The 17,886-nt window shown below is 37.8% G+C and overlaps 1 protein-coding gene across 3 annotated transcripts in view; it reads right to left on the bottom strand.

Annotated features, from left to right (window-relative positions):
• Nucleotides 1-7,374, bottom strand: part of LOC144965074 (hydroxylysine kinase-like) — a 28,570-nt gene extending 21,196 nt beyond the window's left edge. For 2 of the 3 annotated variants that reach the window (XM_078899982.1, XM_078899981.1), the window contains exon 1: nt 6,993-7,374. Coding sequence is in view for 1 of the 3 variants with exons in the window: in XM_078899979.1 (XP_078756105.1) it covers nt 6,325 (1 nt within the window). In the remaining 2 variants the exon portion in view is untranslated. Of the gene's footprint in view, nt 1-6,324; nt 6,357-6,992 lie in introns of those variants that run through there. The other variant, XM_078899979.1, reaches the window with a different exon arrangement.
• Nucleotides 7,375-17,886: the final 10,512 nt, after the last annotated feature.

Below are 17,886 nucleotides of genomic sequence, written 5' to 3' on the forward strand. Positions count from 1 at the left end.
ATTTTATTTCTTATTCTTAGTAAAATTATCTTCAAAAGAATTTTTGTGAGGTGGCTCATTAGGCTAATAGTTCTGTGTTGTTCACAATCAACTGCCCCTGGCTTTTTTGGTAGTCCTATAAAAATGGATCGTTTCATATCAGTTGGCATTTTTCCTGTGTCATACACTTGATTTAGAAGGTTTGTGATGAATTCAATCCCCCATTCACCCAGGCCAGTCAAGGCTTCAATTGTTATGGCATCAGGTCCTGCAGCTTTTCCATTTTTCATGCTTTTCATGACGTTCCTAACTTCATCTTTCATTATAGAAGGCCCTTCCAGTTCTTTTATCATAGGCATTTCTCCTCGATTATCAAAAAAAAGTTCTTCAATATATTCTGACCATCTGTTTAGAATGCAGTCTTTGTCCATGATGGTGTTTCCACGCTTGTCTTTGATGCATCCACTTTTAGCACCTGATTTAGTTTTGTTTGTCACTTCTTTGATTTTCTGATGGAAGAATTTGCCATTTTTTTCTTTGCAGGACATTATATAGTGACATTGTTCATTTATCCAGTCTTCTTTAGCTTCGTTGCATTTTCTTTTTATCTGCCTGTTCAGAGTCTTGTATTTTTCTTCCTGATTTTTGGCCTTTCTTCTCTCATTCATTAGTTCTAATATCTCTGGAGTAATCCATTTCTTCTTCTGCAACTTAAGTGTGGTTGGAACATTTTCTTCTAATGATGCAGCAACACTGTCTTTAAACTGCTCATATTTCTCTTCTATATCTGTTAGTTCTCCAAGCACTTCAAACTTGTTTCTTACTGATAGTTCAAATTTTTCTTGTATCTTCTGTTCCTCCCGGAGAATGTCTAGTTGGTATTTAGGTTTAGCCTTTGCTCTTTTGCAGATTTTCAATTTAACTCGTATGGGGCATAGCATAGGTATATGATCGCTGTTACAGTCAGCCCCCGGCATAGATTTGGCATACAAAACCGAGTTTCGGAAACGTTTGCTGATGAGTATGTAATCTATTTGGTTTCTCACTCCATCTCCAGGACTTTTCCATGTCCACTTCCTTCTATTGTGGTTTGTTGACCAAGTATTTGTGATTGTCAGATCATGTTGACGGCACCATTGAATAAGACGATCACCTCTGTCATTTTTGTCTCCCAGACCATGTGGGCCCACAATATCTTCTATTCTTTCTCGGCCCACCTTGGCATTAAAATCGCCCATGATGAGTTTTATGTCTGAAGACTTAAACTGATGCATTGCTTTATCTATTTGTTGATAGAAATTTTCCACTTCTTCATCATCGTGACTGGTGGTTGGGGCGTATATTTGTAAAATATCAAAATCAAAAGGTTTTGCTTGTAGTTTGATTGCCATTACTCTGTCTGATATGGGCCAGAATCCTTTGACTGCTCGCGCCGTTTTATTATCTAGTACGACACTACATGATACATAATAAGCATGCATACAAAAACAAAATCTAAGCAACATCTATTTCATGAAAAACAAGCCTCACGGAACAACTCAGTCTTGAGACATTTCCTGTAAGATGATTAATTTTCACAGGACTTTGTCCGAGGACTAAACCCTCTTCCGCACTAGGACAGGACTGTCCTGGGAATTTAGAGAAATCTTCCGCACCTATTGGGACGGGACAAAACAGTCCCGTTGTGTTCCAAGCCGTTGTGAAATGCTATAAAATCAACGGGACAGGACTGTCCCAGTCCCGTGTTCATATCGTTTGTGATAGCAGAAAAATATAGCAGCCTTCCGCACTAGGACAAAAAAGTCCCAGACTTGGCGGCGCCGTGTCAAAATTGAAATGCCTGTCTTTATTTTCTTCATCCCTACTACTACTACTACTACTACTACTACTACTACTACTACTACTACTACTACTACTACTTACTACTACTACTACTACTACTACTACTACTACTACTACTACTACTACTACTACTACTACTACTACTACTACTATTTCTACTGTAGCTTCTGCTGCGGCTAATGCCACTAATATATTAATACCTACATCCCTTATATTTTGTATTTATTTCCAATTCCATTGTATTTATTTTCCAACAATAGTCCACACTTTATTTTAGTTCACTTTCTATACTGCATTACACAGTTCCTACCCGCCTCCCCTCTTTTGACTTCATTAATTACGCACCTTTTATAAATTTCTATTGCTCTGTTTTAATTCGCGCTTCCTCACAAAGTAGCATACAATGTCCTGCCCATCAATGTTTTTGTTTATGCATCTTAACAACGCCACTACCACATTATCTCATTCGTCTGTAGTTTTTAATTCATCGTGTGTTGTTGATGAAGGGGAAATCCGAAACGTCCATTTTATCTGTTTTCGTATATTAAACTGAAGCTTACATTCAATTTCGCAGTTATAATTTATTTTTTTATTTCAATTCTGAATATAAAAAAAGCAGGAACAATTCAAAAAATAATTCTATGCGATGAAACCACGTACAGAAGGCATAGCAACATAAACATTTTCGGCAATTTAAAAACGTAGAGTTTATAAATATAATTTAAGAAGTGTCACACTTGGTGACACAGCAGTAACGTGTCTAAAACCGATCGCACATCTATTCGGTAACTTGTGGGATCACTTATCTTTATCGTTATTTATTTCGGGAATTCTCAATGAAAATATTTTTAAGTAAGTCCTTCTGAGCCACTTGGACTCATTGTAAAACAAATTAAGTCCTTCAGAGCCTTGTAGCCAATGGTGCAGGAGTTATTCCGGTTTCAATAGCGTGAAGCGGACAATTAACGTATTTGTTTGAAAACCTTTGAACAGGACGCTAGTCTGTAGTCTATCGCAGATTACTATCCCAGCTTTACAGGTACCCTTTGAATGGAGTGAGTGATTGGAGTAAATTTTCTTGCTCTAGAAAGTACAAATTGGCTTCGGTCGGATCGAACACAGAACCTCTCAGTCCAGAGTACAACGCGCTAACCATGGGCCATCTTGCCTCCTAAGCTTATAAATCCGGAACTTATCCATGTCTCTGTGGCGTTGAGCAGACAGATAACAGTTTAAACTTAAAAATAATAAAATTCCCTTTTTCATCCCATAGGAGAATTTTTTCTCGAGGGTCTATTCCAAGGGAAGACTGGAATAATCCAGGCGTCAGCCGCAATGCAGCGCCGAAAATTTAGCTAGGACGAGGTATAACCCAGGCGTCAACCGCAGTGCAGCGCCGCAAATTGAGCTAGGCGAGGTGACTTACTCAACTGATGCCTTTCGGGTACGAAGCATGCTGACTTTCTATTATCCTCTTGAATGATGTTAGTCCTTCAAAGATTACTTTCATCAGCGAACTGGTACTTATTTGCACCTGGGTAAAATGAGGTGATTCCAAGAAAGTCATTTTAAGATAAGATCGGAGATCACCATAGAGTCTACGGAATTGACCCTTGAGCAATCTTTGGGTCATTAAAGGATGCATCCAATATTGTTTTCTCTTTCAATTTGTCTTTTTTATCCACGTAGTAAAGCACAGAAATATGCAACCTCTATTTCATCCATTACTACTACTACTACTACTACTACTACTACTACTACTACTAGTAGTAGTAGTAGTAGTAGTGGTAGTAGTAGTAGTAGTAGTAGTAGTAGTAGTAGTAGTAGTAGTAGTAGTAGTAGTAGTAGTAGTAGTAGTAGTAGTAGTAGTAGCAGTAGCAATAATATTACTCTTGCTATAAGAATATTTTATGATTATATAAATCTTATGTAAACAAATCCCATTGTACAGTGTAAACAATCATTATCGTCATGTCGTATCTTATGTTGATTCATAAAATGTGAATTATTAGAGTTGCAATTGCCTACAAATAAACTTTTGAATCTTGTAAAAAAAAAAAAATAATGCATTCGCGCAGGTGTGTCCTGGGACAGTCCTGTCCTAGTGCGGAACCCCTTTTGAATAGAAGTTTTCTCCAGTGGGACAGGACAAATTTGTCCCGGGACAGTTTTGTCCTAGTGCGGAAGGAGGGTAAGTGCGTTTCAAAGGCGTGGAGCTATGAATGAAAAGGCTTTTTCACCGAAAGTGGATTTTGAGGTGGTAACTGTTAGAAGTTGGGACTGAGATGATCCTGCAAATATTCAGGTGCCAATCCATCCAGACATCTAAAAACGTAGCACAATATCTTAAATTCTATCCTATACTTCACAGAAAGCCAGTGCAATTCCCGGAGAACTGGTGTTATATGATCTCTTTTTTTTTCTCGTTAATTTTATAAGTCTAGCGCTTTATTTTGAATTTTTTGTAGTTGATGAATTGATCTACTTTGACAGCCAATGAGAAGGGCATTGCAATAATATAATCTGCTACTTATAAACGAATTAACAAGCATTTGTAATATCCTCATCAATATAACGTCTGATTCTTCCAATGTTTCTAATGTGATAATTACAACATTGGCATATTTTTTAAACATGATCTTCCATGGATAACCCTTGATCTAAATACACCCCAGTTTTTGAATAAATATTCTGTTCGAATATTGATTGTTTGCTGTCATATAGCGGTAGACGCTTTTCCACAGCTTCAAACGTTCGTCATCCATGTTGACAATGGGGGTGATCTTTATTTCCTGTCCATGTACTCGAGGTCATTGGTCACATTGCAAAGTGTGCTCAAAATGACCCACATAGTGAAAAGTTTTCAGTTTGAGAAATATCCAACGTCACAATTATTGGTCTTTTTGCTCAGCATGACTCATAGGTATGTTTACAACTACAACTTTCACAAACAAAGCAGCGTGTTTACATTTATTTAGAAATGTCCAATAGTTGTACAGCAACAAATCATGTAATCAATGACTTGGTTGGACGAAAAAATGAAAATAGATCGCTCCCACTAGACAATATAAAAAATACACACTTGGCCCCTTGTGTCAAGAGCTCCCCCCCCCCCCCCCCCCCCCCCCCCCTCCTCTCACGCTTTTCAACTCATTCCCGCCGTCTCACCCCAGTGACCTATATTCTGTCGCATCACGGATGGAATGTGAAATAAATTTTAATGCTGCAGTAAAACGAATTTCACAGTCCGTCCGGTAGTTTGAGATGAGGTTCACATGAGAACCGTGAACCTGGAATTTTGTGGGTAACTCTGTTCCCGTATTGGGAAGAAGTGTTTTAGGTTCATCCGTTGCGGAAGCAATGTAAACGAGTGAGAATGTAGTGTGAAGTTTTAAGTTAGAAACATGGGCCCACTCTGTAGCGGGCCTTATATTATATGCACGTTTCAATGGGAGCGATTTATTAATGCTATACGTTTAGATAAAATACTCACAACATCCGCCAGCCAGTTTAAACATGTCACGACACAAAACCGTGTTTCATCTTTCACGCTTAAAGTATTAATGATATTGATGCATTGCGTTTATCCAAAAAGCTCACAACATTTTGCCAGCCAGAAACAACGTTCCAACACACAAAACTTTGTGTAACCTTGAACGTTCATTGCCTGATAAAATTTATTGAAAATTACTCATAAAAATGGGTGGCTCAAAATAATAACAAAGAGGTGAGTGACGTCAATTTCGTTCCTTCTATAGATGGAAAGAAGTTGACGTCACTCGAGTCTTTGTTATTTTTGTTTTTGCCATCCACGTTTATGAGTTGTGTGTGTTAGTCCGTTATACTTCAGGATAGCAATGTTGTGAGCTTGTAGCCAAGCGCATATATACTATCTAGCAAAACTATGTGTAACCTTGAACGTTTATAGTCTGGTTAATACAGTTTAGTGAGAATTACTCATAAACACGGATGGCAAAAATCAATAACAAAGACCCGAGTGACGTCAACTTCATACTATCTATATACAGGGTGATTCGATCAATATGTTACATTGTACGACACCATTAATTTGCGGTATCATTATAGATATTGATATTCAGGTTTTTTGATCAACTGAGTCACTGATCATCACAGGATTTGTTGTCCTTCAACGATTGGTTATTCTTTATACATGCAAACACACTTCTTGGTGCACATACTTTGCAGCTCTGATCACCAAACGCAATTGAGTGTGGGCTTTGTTTTAACATTATCGTGATGGACAATGTTTTGGGTTGGTGTGAGAGTATCTCTCCATTACAACTGACAACAATGAACCCATAACAATTTGGATTGTCAGACCTGCGAATAGGGACACGTCGACTAGAGCACACGGAAACATAATACAAAGATCGTCTCAAATGACTGTATTAGGCTGTAAATGAATATGTGGATTCCATTTCCTCTTCTGTGCGTGAATCATTCGTGTGTCATAGACGCTACACATTTCTGTAATTTACTCACTACAAACACATGAAACACACCTGCAAACAAAACTATGTGTAACCGAAAACGTTCATATTACTATCCAAACACGAGAACTGATCATCCAAAGGTGTTCTAAAAACAATAATAAATAAATTGTGTTGTTTCACTTCGTTGGCAGGAAGCTGGAAGAAATTTTAATTCCGAGATAAAAACGTTCGCGTCTAATTCCTGTTTTAAAACGAGTGAGTTGCACTCACTTTGCTATGATGAAATTTAATGAGAGACCGACAAAGAGGAAAGGTCAAATGGAGAGCAAGACGGACCAGAGAGGAAATTGAATGCACTCAGTTTAAACCTTACAGAAGTGTTGAATATTTCGGCGATAGGTCATATTTTATTATCCCGTTAAGAACTGCTACAAAGACACAGCCGTAATATGGAAAAACTCATATTATTTTTTAATTTGGCCAGAAAACTCGTCCTTCAAATATCGATCGACTAAAATGACCCTCATCTTGGCAAAAAACAACTTTCAAACCTGGGACTTCGCGAAGTTTAAGAGTTTGTTTTTTTTTTCCAAAATGAGGGTCATTTAAGTCGATCGATATTTGAAGGACGACGTTTCTGGCCAAATTTTAAAATAATATGGGGTTTTCCCTGAGTCCGGCAGAACTTACTTACCAACTATTCACACGAACACTTACCGGTGTCACTGAAGTAGAGGGGGTCACTAAAGTAGAGGGTAATGTGTCGTGAACTCGTGAGAAACTCGATGGAGGACTGAGCGGTAATACTAAACAAAACAAGACTCGTGATTCAAGTTTCTACACACCGCTGAATTTGATTGATATCGTGTGAAGTGACCCGCCGTCTCAAAACGGTATTATGTCGGGATTAATCGGATTCCGAAAACTGAATTTAAAATTGAAATGGGAGGAAATACGAACTTAACGTTTTTTTCCAATGTAACAAATGCCATTTATTCTCCTCTATACCGAATAGAATTTAACCCCAAGTTTCATAATTGTGACTATAACTATAAATTCAAATTTCAACACCGTTGTCGACCCGACATAATATCTCTTTGAGACGCAGGGTCACGTATACAGTATTTAGTTTTTATGCTACTTGCCTCAGTCCTTACTATCACTTGATACTTGCTTGGAGTTGGAGTGTGCTCAGCATGGTGTGCACGCTTCATACTTATACCGTACAAAGATAATTTAAACAGGTTTTTAGAGATACGCCTACTACTTGATAAAATTAAACTAAATATTGATAGTGTGCGCTTAGCTAAGAAGCTCACAACAATAGACCCTTAGATAACCACGCCTCTCGGACCGTCATCCTAATGTAAACACTGGCAGTGATTGGTTAACATAGTGAACTACACAGGTTTTACTATTGATGGTATGTGTCTAAGTAAAATGCCCACTGTTCTACCGCTTGATAAATTGAACCAACACAGAAAACTATGTGTAAACTTAGACGTTTATAATCTGCTCGAGAAAATCGTATCATGGTGGTATAAAAACAATAACAATGATCAGATAGAGGTCGATTTCATTCACGTTATTGTTTATAAACAACCAGACTCTGTTTGTCCGAGCACGTGTGAAGGTGTGTCACAAATTTCATGTTTTAATTGGTCAAAAATCTAATGGTTAATACCATCTGAAAGTATAACCGACCAAAACACAACACTATGTGTAACCTTAAATGTTTATAGTCTGGTTAATTCCGTTTAGTGAGAATCACTCATAAACGTGGTTGGCAAACAAACAAACAAACAAAAAAAAAAACAAAAACAAACAATAACGAAGACAAGAGTGATGTCAACTTCATTCTATCTATAAAATACAAACTGAGTAGATAGTAGGAGAAGCAAATTTACAGTATTTTCACCATCTAATGTAAATGTTGCAGCTCGAAGCTCGAAGAAATAAATAACAATGTGAAATTGAATGTAAGTTTCACATTAATTAAACGAAAAGAGATAATGTGGACGCTGCGGGTTTTCCCTTTATCAACAAAACAGGATGACTAAAACACTAGACTAATGAGATAATGTGGTAGTGGCGTACAACTCTCTCTCTCTCTCTCTCTCTCTCTCTCTCTCTCTCTCTCTTCTCTCTTTATGTCTCCTTTCTTTTTTTCTTTCTCACAAGAAGAAGAAGAAGAAGAAGAAGAAGAAGAAGAAGAAGAAGAGCACATGTGTAATCAGTAGATAGCATCAACAAAATGCTCTGCGCGTGCAGTTTTTTTTGTTTAGTTTGCTCAAATTTTTACTCCCCCCCCCCCCCCCCCACACACACACACACCCTACCCCCTTTTTTTCCAGGATGGTAATGAGTAAATTATGGGGAGTGAGTTTGCCGAGTGGTTAACGCATTTTAACTGCCGTACGGCAGAGAGAGAGAGAGAGAGAGAGAGAGAGAGAGAGAGAGAGAGAGAGAGAGAGAGAGAGAGAGAGGGGGGTGATTTATCAAAACTACTTGTACTTGTAATGTAAACACGCCTAACAGGCAAGACGTGTCGTTCTGTGCTCTTGTGTATTTTGAAAATATTGTGATATCTATAGATAGTATGTGCTTGGCTAAGAAGCTCATAACATTGCCTTCTTCTTCTTCAAGTACCAAGTCTGTGCCAGATCGGTGATCACGGTACTCCATTCATCTCTCTGATCAGATAACCTCAGAAAACTAATATTACTCTTCTCTTTCTTTGTCACCAAGCTGTTCAAACTATTCAAATACGTTTTTCTGGTCAACATTTACTCTTTTTACCTTCTATCTTTCCTGTGAGAGCAAGATGTTCAATACATTTATGTCGATCTAGGTGCCCTAAAAATTGCATTTGTCTTTTTCTTATTGTACGAATTAATAATTAATAACCTTTTAGTTTCAGCCTGCTCTAATACTTCTTCATTAGTTTTCTTCTCTGTCCATGAGATTCTTAACATCCTTCTAAGAAACCACATTTCTGCTGCCTCCAGTTTCTTTCTAATGTCTTCTGTAATTGTCCAGCTTTCGCAGCCATATAATAATACTGACCATACATAGGCCTTCAAAACCCTAACATTGCCATCCGGAACTAAAACGGACCAACACACAAACCTATGTGTAACCATGAACTTTTATAGTCTGGTTAGTACAGTTTAGTGAGAAAAACTCATAAACGCGGATGGCAAAAAACTATAACAAAGACCTGAGTGACAATTTCGAACTATCTATATATTTATCATTTTGTTGTTGTTAAATTTAATTAGTATCACTTTTCCATCAACAGTTGTCTTACAGTAATATGTTTTGTTTTATATCACTGTAACGCGCTTAGAGCCAGTGACAACGGGGTAAAGCACTATATAAATGCCATTTATTATTATTATTAATATTATTGTTATTATCATTATTATTATGAAAGGTGCCAGACAAAGCAAAAAAGAAAAATTCAAGATTCTTGTATTTTTCTTTCTTGCTTTGCCTGGCACCTTCCATACACACTTATTCAGATTTTTATCTTACACCGGTGCCTGCATCATAATTTCTTAATTATAATTTGGCCTATTTTAACATTGTTGTCATGGACAATTTTGCGTCGTTTTGTGAGATTTCCACTACAACAATGAGCCCATTAGGAATTGGGTTATCAGACCTGCAAATAAGTACACGTCGTAACGGACCCAATTTGGGATAATGTTAGAATCTTCAAATGCTGCGGATTTTAATGGTATAAGTTTTTCACCACTAAATTAAATTCAAGAGAAAGAGAGACTGTTCAAAGAGACCTCATTTTTGATGATTTGTTAAGAAACATTCACCTATTAACAGCAGACTGTAGTTTGGGAACCCTCGGGGCAGAAGATCAAGGGGAAGGCCACGGGGAAGATGGAGAAGAATTAAAGAAGCTGATATTAATAGAGCATTTATATAGAGCAATGTCCACTATTCGTGCTCAAAAGCGGTTTACAAGGGGTCCCTGGCCAACAGCAACACTTAGCATGTAGGACGGGACATGACGCCTGTTAGGCGATATTACAGGGGGGTTTTTTCGGACAGAGACCACGCTGTTGCCAGGCCAGTGAGTAAAGAGTCTTTTCCAAGGACTCAACTATGCGCCGAGGGAGGCTCGAACCCAGGACCTTAAGATCCGAAAGCGAGTGTCATTCCACTAGACCACATATAACAGAGAAGTGATAAGACATGGAACGAGATAAAAAACAAAAAAGTTAGCTCGGGATAGAGAAGGATGGAAACTGTTTGTCTGTGGCTTATAAATGACCCAAGGTGAAAAAGGCATTGATGATGATGATGATGTAGTTTGGGATACGTAGTTCTTACCAAGAAAACAGTTACATGTTATATACATGTTACAAGTGCGTCTATGTGGTCTTGTGGTGTGACACTCGCTATCGGGTAGGAATGTTCTGGGTTCGAGCCGCGCTCGGCGCGTAGTTGAGTCCTTGGAAAATACTCTTTACTCACATTCTCTCACCGTACTTAGGTAAAAAATGAATACCTGGTCGTCAACAACGTTGTCTCTGATGGAAAATTTGTAATATCGCATAACAGGCGTCATCTCTCGTGTTGCTGTTGGTAAGGGACCCATTGCAAAGCGCTTTGAGCATATTTAGTGGATATTGCGCTGTATAAAAGCTCAAGTTTACATACAACGCATGGACTCAGATTTAAAGGAAATCCTAAGTCCCTTCGGAGACACTGTTGTATTTTTTGAGAAACCGGTTGGTTCTTTGTTCGAGTTCCACTCCAGGCGGCTCAAAGTTGAATTCTTGATACACGATCTTGACTCACATTCTCTCACCGCACTCGGCTGGTAACAGCATTGTCATGCATTGGCACCGAAATTATGGAGATATGTGGAATAGGAAACACATTCCAATGGATTGTGTCCTTCTTGACCGATCGAAGACAAGTATGTAGTTGTGGACGGTGATTCATCAGTCAGCCCAAGTGGTGTCTGGTGTTCCTCTGGGCACAGCTCTCGGCCCCCTACTATTCAAAACAACAACGATAAAAAAACAACAAAAAACTTAAAAAACAAACAAACAAACGTGAAACTGACTGATATTAATCTCCAACTACTACAGCAGAGAAGAAAGCGTAACAAAGCAACAATATTTTCAAAGGCCTAAACGATCAAGATTACCCTTCGGTGATATTCAACAAAATAAGAGGAAGTCATCCAAGTTTATGTTTCCCCACCCCTACCACCACCAATACTACTGAAGTGTTGCAAGCGCCGTAAAAACCCTTTAATTTTTTATTTTATTGGATTATTTCAGAAATTTGTATGTACATTATCAAATGTATAATCTAAGCTCATGCCAAATTCAGTGATGCCAAAACTCCGGTTTCACCGAAAAAAAAATCCGGTCTGGAGCAAAAAATTCCGGGTTACGGGCAACTTCGTCAAATTCCCGTGAGGTTAAATTGTTCCAAGGATCCCCCCCCCCCCCCCCCCCCTCCAGACTAATACAACCACCACCACCACCACATCATCTTCATTACCACTACTACTACAACTACCACAGCATCATCATCATCATCACCACTGATACTACTACAACCACAACCACCATCACTATTACTACAACTATCACTACCACTTCTACTTCAACCACCACCACCACATCATTATCATTACCAGTACTACTACAACCACCACCACCACATCATCATCACTACCACTACTAATACAACCACCGCCAGCACATCATCATTACTATTACAACCAACACCACTACATCATCACTACTACTACTACAATCACCCACACCACATCATCACTACTACTACAACCACCACCACCACATCATCATCACTACAACTACTACTACTACTACAACAGCCATTATCACATCGTCATCATCACCACTACTACTACTACACAACCACCAACACTACATCATCCTCACTACCACCATTACTACAATCACTAACATTAACATTAGGTTTTGGAGCTTTACTTCATTTGAAATAAGGAAACTTTCAAGTTGTATTTGGCATTGTGTTTATCATTCATAATATAGTTCTAATCAGTTATCTATTTAGATCTATACACAGCGGCGTGGCGTATTGACGGCGTATGGTGGTGCCATGATTAGAAGAAGAAAAAAAATTCTAAAACAGTGAACACGATTAAGAGGAGAGAGCACAAAAACTCTCTTTTTTGGAAGGGTGGGGGGAGGGTCGATGGTTTCTACGAGTGTACAAATCTCACAAAAACAAATAATTCATGAAACCATCAAGCCACAACACTGAGATACAAGTCCCGTATGAAAAGGTCTTTGCAATTATTCTTTGTCCACCATTTAAAGGATTGGTTTTGGTCGATAATGCAATCAATATGTGATAAATGTAACTCACAAGAGAAAAAAAAACCTATGACAGAAATTACTTACTTTTAGTACTTGTAAAGAAAATCTGCACGGCGATTTTCATCTCTGCAAATCTTTTTATAATGTGTTTATTGAAATTTGGAATGGCATCTATTTCAGCTTTGTAAATTGACAGAATCATTAACGAATTTAACCGCTCTGTGTTTCATTGAATTTCGCAAGAAATTTTTCACTCTTTTAAGGGTGCTAAAACAACGTTCAGGAGGTTAAGAATTACGATGGAAGTGGTTAAGGTCACTATAGCCTATAGATGTCCATGATTTGTCAGTGTTTGTTGTATCTGTAAAAAGTAGACAATAAAAACAAAAGAAACGGTTTTTTTTTCTAAACTAACTGTGAGCCATTCATGCCTGTCATACCATGTCACTGAAAAAGAGCGTTTTCGAGATTTCCACACCTGTGTTAATTCAAAATCAGTTGGTTGGTGAGGAACTAGTCTTTTTATTTCTAATTTGTCATCTAGTGTCAATCTCCCAAACGGTCGGTGAAGTAAAGAGTCAACTTGATTCATTGCAATTCATTGTTTAACAAAACAAAACTTCAAAGTATATCTCAAATAATGGAAATCAGTGGACTACGATTAATGATTGCACAAATAAAAGGTAGATTCAGATCTTAAAGCATCACAAAGAAAAAATCACTCCACTTAAGTACTTACAAAATCTAAAAACACACCAAAGTATAACTGTTGACAATCTTCGCTTTCTTTCTCTGACTCACACAAATACACACGCACAAACAAACACACACACACACACAAATAAACACTCATACACACGTAACCATCAACTCGGCACTACAAGCAAGAAAAATGTTGGTAAATTCTTCCACAATGCTTCGTTGCAAAGAATTACTTTATTCAATAATCGTGAAAAAGAGTTGGGGGGGGGGGGGGGGTGTTGATATGTCATATTTTTAAGTTTTATGTTGGCTTTCTTTGCTGCTTACAAATAAACTTGACAATGATCAGTGTTTTTGACAGTTAATGTAATATTTTGGATGGCCGAAGTTACCCTAATTTGGCGCATCCCCCCGTCCAACGGTGGAGCTCTCAGATCCTGGCACAAGTCGAGGGGTTTTCCGCTATTTGAAGATAGTATAATTCGACCCAGTTTCTCGCTCAATCAGCTGTAGCGATACTAATGGATAGAGCATTTAACTGGAGCTTGGATTGCTTTGCACCACGGTGTTTGATTAAGTCACTACTTCGCGGGGTGATGTCACCAACACACGAGTCGGCGCAGTGTGTGATTCGGAATCTTGAATAGAGTGGGGACTAAAAAGGCAGTATGTTGTTGGCGAGTTGGCGAAAGACAGTGGAGTTAAAATTTCTCAGTTTTATTTTTAATTAAATTATGCTGTTAATGATTTTTAAAAGATTGGTACGGTGCCTGGCACCATTCGATCCAATGGCCCCACGCCACTGTCTATACAATATTTAAACACAATACCAAATACGATCCCAATTCCCTTTTTCTGTGTACGGAAATTCCTCTTTCAGCATTGAAATTGAAATTCCTCCGAGTGGTGTCTGAAATTCCTGTGAGTCAAATTGAAAATTGGCGTCTCTGCAAATTTTACTATTCTCGTCAAATTTTCAATGCCCGTATCTAAGGAGTTATCTTTGCCCATTGATTTGACTGTGCGTGAAAACGGTACCTCACTTCAAAGTCGATTTTCTAAAAACTTGGTTTTTACACATTCCCTACTTCAAACGGTCATATCTCGGCAATGAATAATTTTATCAATTTGGTATCAAATTTTAAAGCATAAAATAAGCTATGATTGGGTACCAAAACATCAAAATTGAAGAATCCGACTTAATACCGTTTCGATGCCGAGGGTCACATGCATATATATATATATATATATATATATATATATATATATATATATATATATATATATATATATATATATATATATAGAGAGAGAGAGAGAGAGAGAGAGAGGAGAGAGAGAGAGAGAGAGAGAGAGAGAGAGAGAGAGAGAGTTTGTGAATGTGTATGCGTAATCGTAATTTTGTGTTTGCGAGTGTGTGCGCGTATGTGTGGGATTGTATACGTTAGCGAAAGACGAGAGAGAGAGAGAGAGAGAGAGAGAGAGAGAGAGAGAGAGAGAGAGAGAGAGAGAGAGAGGGGGGGGGGGCAAAGATAGAGATACAGTCCGACCTGTGTAAGACGGAATCGAATGGTATGCGGTTGGCTAAGAAGTTCACAACATTGCCATCCGGAAGTATAACGGACCAACACACAAAACTATGTGTAACCTTGAATGTTTATAGTCTGATTAATAGTTTAGTGAGAATTACTCATAAACGCGGATGGTGAAAATTAAGAACAAAGACATGAGTGACGTCATCTTCATTCCATCTATGAGTTATAAACAGGTTTCCGTCGTACACAGGTATTGTATTTTTCTTCACCAAAGATTTAAAAAAATAATGCACACCACATGATTTTATGTTATCAATACCCATAACCTTGCTACACTTTTTCTGTTTGATGACGCGTTACTTACGATAAATACCTAAAGTGTAATCTGGTGATAGTGCACAAAAAAAAAACAAAACAAAAGAAAAACAACTGTTTTAAATAGTTTTTTGTTATGTTTGATTAATGGTTGTGTTTTGTTTTGTTGCTGCTCTTATTTAACCCTACTAACATCATCGATATCCTCTTCTCTCTTATCTGAGTTTCTGATAAACACAATCATTGGTACAGTCGACTCCGCTTAATCTCACACCTTCAAGGAGTTCGGATAAGTGTGTCAATTAAGCGGAGAAGCTAAATATTGCATCTAAGCACCAGTTTTCAAGTGCCATTCATGTAGGATCTTCCCCTCTGAGTTTTCTACGGGCTTGGGACCGTCATTTTCACGACATGGCCTCTTAAGAAGGTGTTTTATTTTAGTTTTGTTGTTGTTGTTATTGTTGTTTGTTTGTTTCTTTTCTTTTGTATCTTTTATCGACAACAAAATGTGACATTATTGTTTGTAAGAATAGTAATCGTGAAGCGTTGATTGCTTTCTATTCTATGCAAGCTGTTTCTAAACCCTGGTCTCCAATCTCACCAATGATGGAGATCAACTGTCAAGCATTCTCCTTGGATGAAGCGGCGTATCAGTGTTTGTCAGGGGTACTATCATCTGTTGACAATTAAAACTTCACCCGCATATATGCACACACACGATCTCACTAAAACACACACATGCACGAGCACTTACGTGCACGCACGTGTCTTTTATTGTTACTCTTCTAACGTTTAGATATTCTTCTCCTATCAAGATGGTATCAATGTGTACTCATTAAGCAGAGAAGGTGTGCGATTATGCGGAGCGATTATGTAGAGAAAAAAAATGTGTAGCGTATAATTGATGTGTACGATTAACCGATGTGGGATTAAATGGAGTCGACTGTACTATCAAATTGCGGATCGGTACCATTTCGTTGATTTGTGCTGGGGAACTGCCTTAAGGTCTATCCCTTTCATGTTCAGCTATTGTGGAGGGGGGAAAAAGGAAGATAATTCGTGTTTTTTAGGGTGACAAACTATATTATGTGATTTATAATTGTAAAGGTACATAGTCTAAGTTTTACTGTGTTGATGTTGATTGTTACAGTTATGTCCTTGGTGAATACAAGGGAATCGGATAAAATCCCCAATTGGCTGCCTTCGTTTGGTTCTTCACAATCATGTCAATCTGGTATGATTCAGAAGGAAGCAGACGATCAAAATAGATTTTTAGTCAGAATTGAGAATTTCAAGTTTCTCTATATTGAAACAAAAGTCACTCTCAAATTCAAGTTCAAAGTCTTTATCTGCAAAAAGTAGCAGCTTCTAATGGTGCTCACACTATTGTTATGACAATCAACCCAATCAGCAAATTCTTCACCACACTCATGCACTGCCCGGAAGCTTCTTCACAACACATCGTTCAACTAGATGCTCTACGATTTCGGGTTCGTTCCCACATCGGGTACATGTTGGACGGGTGAAAAGTCCCCGCTGATGACGCGATTTTGCCGTTAGGCAGGATCTTGACCGAAGCCGATTCGCTTCCACCCAGTGCCTCCTGGCAACTTCTTACCTAGTTTCGAGGAGTCTATGTCGAATTACCCATCACTGCAGCTTTTATACAATTATGTAATGATTTTCTCCATTATTGTGTCATGGAGTTGAAAGATAAATGTTTAATAGTTGATCAAATTTGTTGTTGTTGGTAATATCTAGGATTTCTTGTCGGACAGTGATGGTTATTGGGGGAAAAAACTTTTTTTATATGCGTTGGACATGTCTAAATGATGAATCTTAACAATGCCACTACCACATTATCTCATTCGTCTGTAGTTTTTCATTCATCCCGTTTTGTTGATAAAGGGGAAACCTGAAACGTCCATTTTATCTTGTTTTTGTATATTAAATTTAAGCTTAATTCAATTTCACATTGCTATTTATTTCTTCGAGCTTTGAGCAGCAACATTTATTATTGATGAAATTCTCATATCAGTTGGCAGGACTGGAGATACATTGTAGAGAAAGCAAGGCAATCTTTGTTCTATGTACATATTTGTTTGATTTCTCTGAGGTTTAACTCACTCAACACCTAACACCGACTATATCCGTAGTTTACCCGGGTTACTTTTACCAGATGCCTATTTATTACATTTTTTTGAGACAAATTATAAATAGGCATAGTATCAAAGCTATTGTTTTTAGTTTTTACATGTTAATTATAGTTGAATAAAACTATCTATGCACATGCTCATTTTTAATACATTTTTCCCAATTTTGAAAAGTAGCAAAAATCTCTAGGATTGAGTGAGTTAACCCTCTCCTTACCAACCACAGGAAAATCGTCACATTCATTATGACGTAACCAACGATTTTATCCTTCTGGTTTCTTTTGTACATCACAAAACTTAAAAGAATTTTTTAATTATAGCTTTACAAGCTTGACACTGTGTTGTTGAGATCATTTTGTTGAAAAATATTATGTATAAAATGTACTTGTTGCTTTTCTTTTCCAGTAAGAAAGTTCTATTTTTGTGTTGGGTGGGTGTGAACTCTGAAAATGGCTTGTAAGGAGAGAGTTAAATAGTCCATTACGAACATTAAGAATACTTATCCACCTCCTCTACACAAACAAGCCCCATTGACTACCTAACGAGGTACAGGATG

The sequence above is a fragment of the Berghia stephanieae genome, chromosome 2, assembly GCF_034508935.2.
Source record: "Berghia stephanieae isolate SIO BIC M18660-M18661 chromosome 2, UCSD_Bste_1.3, whole genome shotgun sequence".
Lineage (NCBI taxonomy): Eukaryota > Metazoa > Mollusca > Gastropoda > Nudibranchia > Aeolidiidae > Berghia > Berghia stephanieae.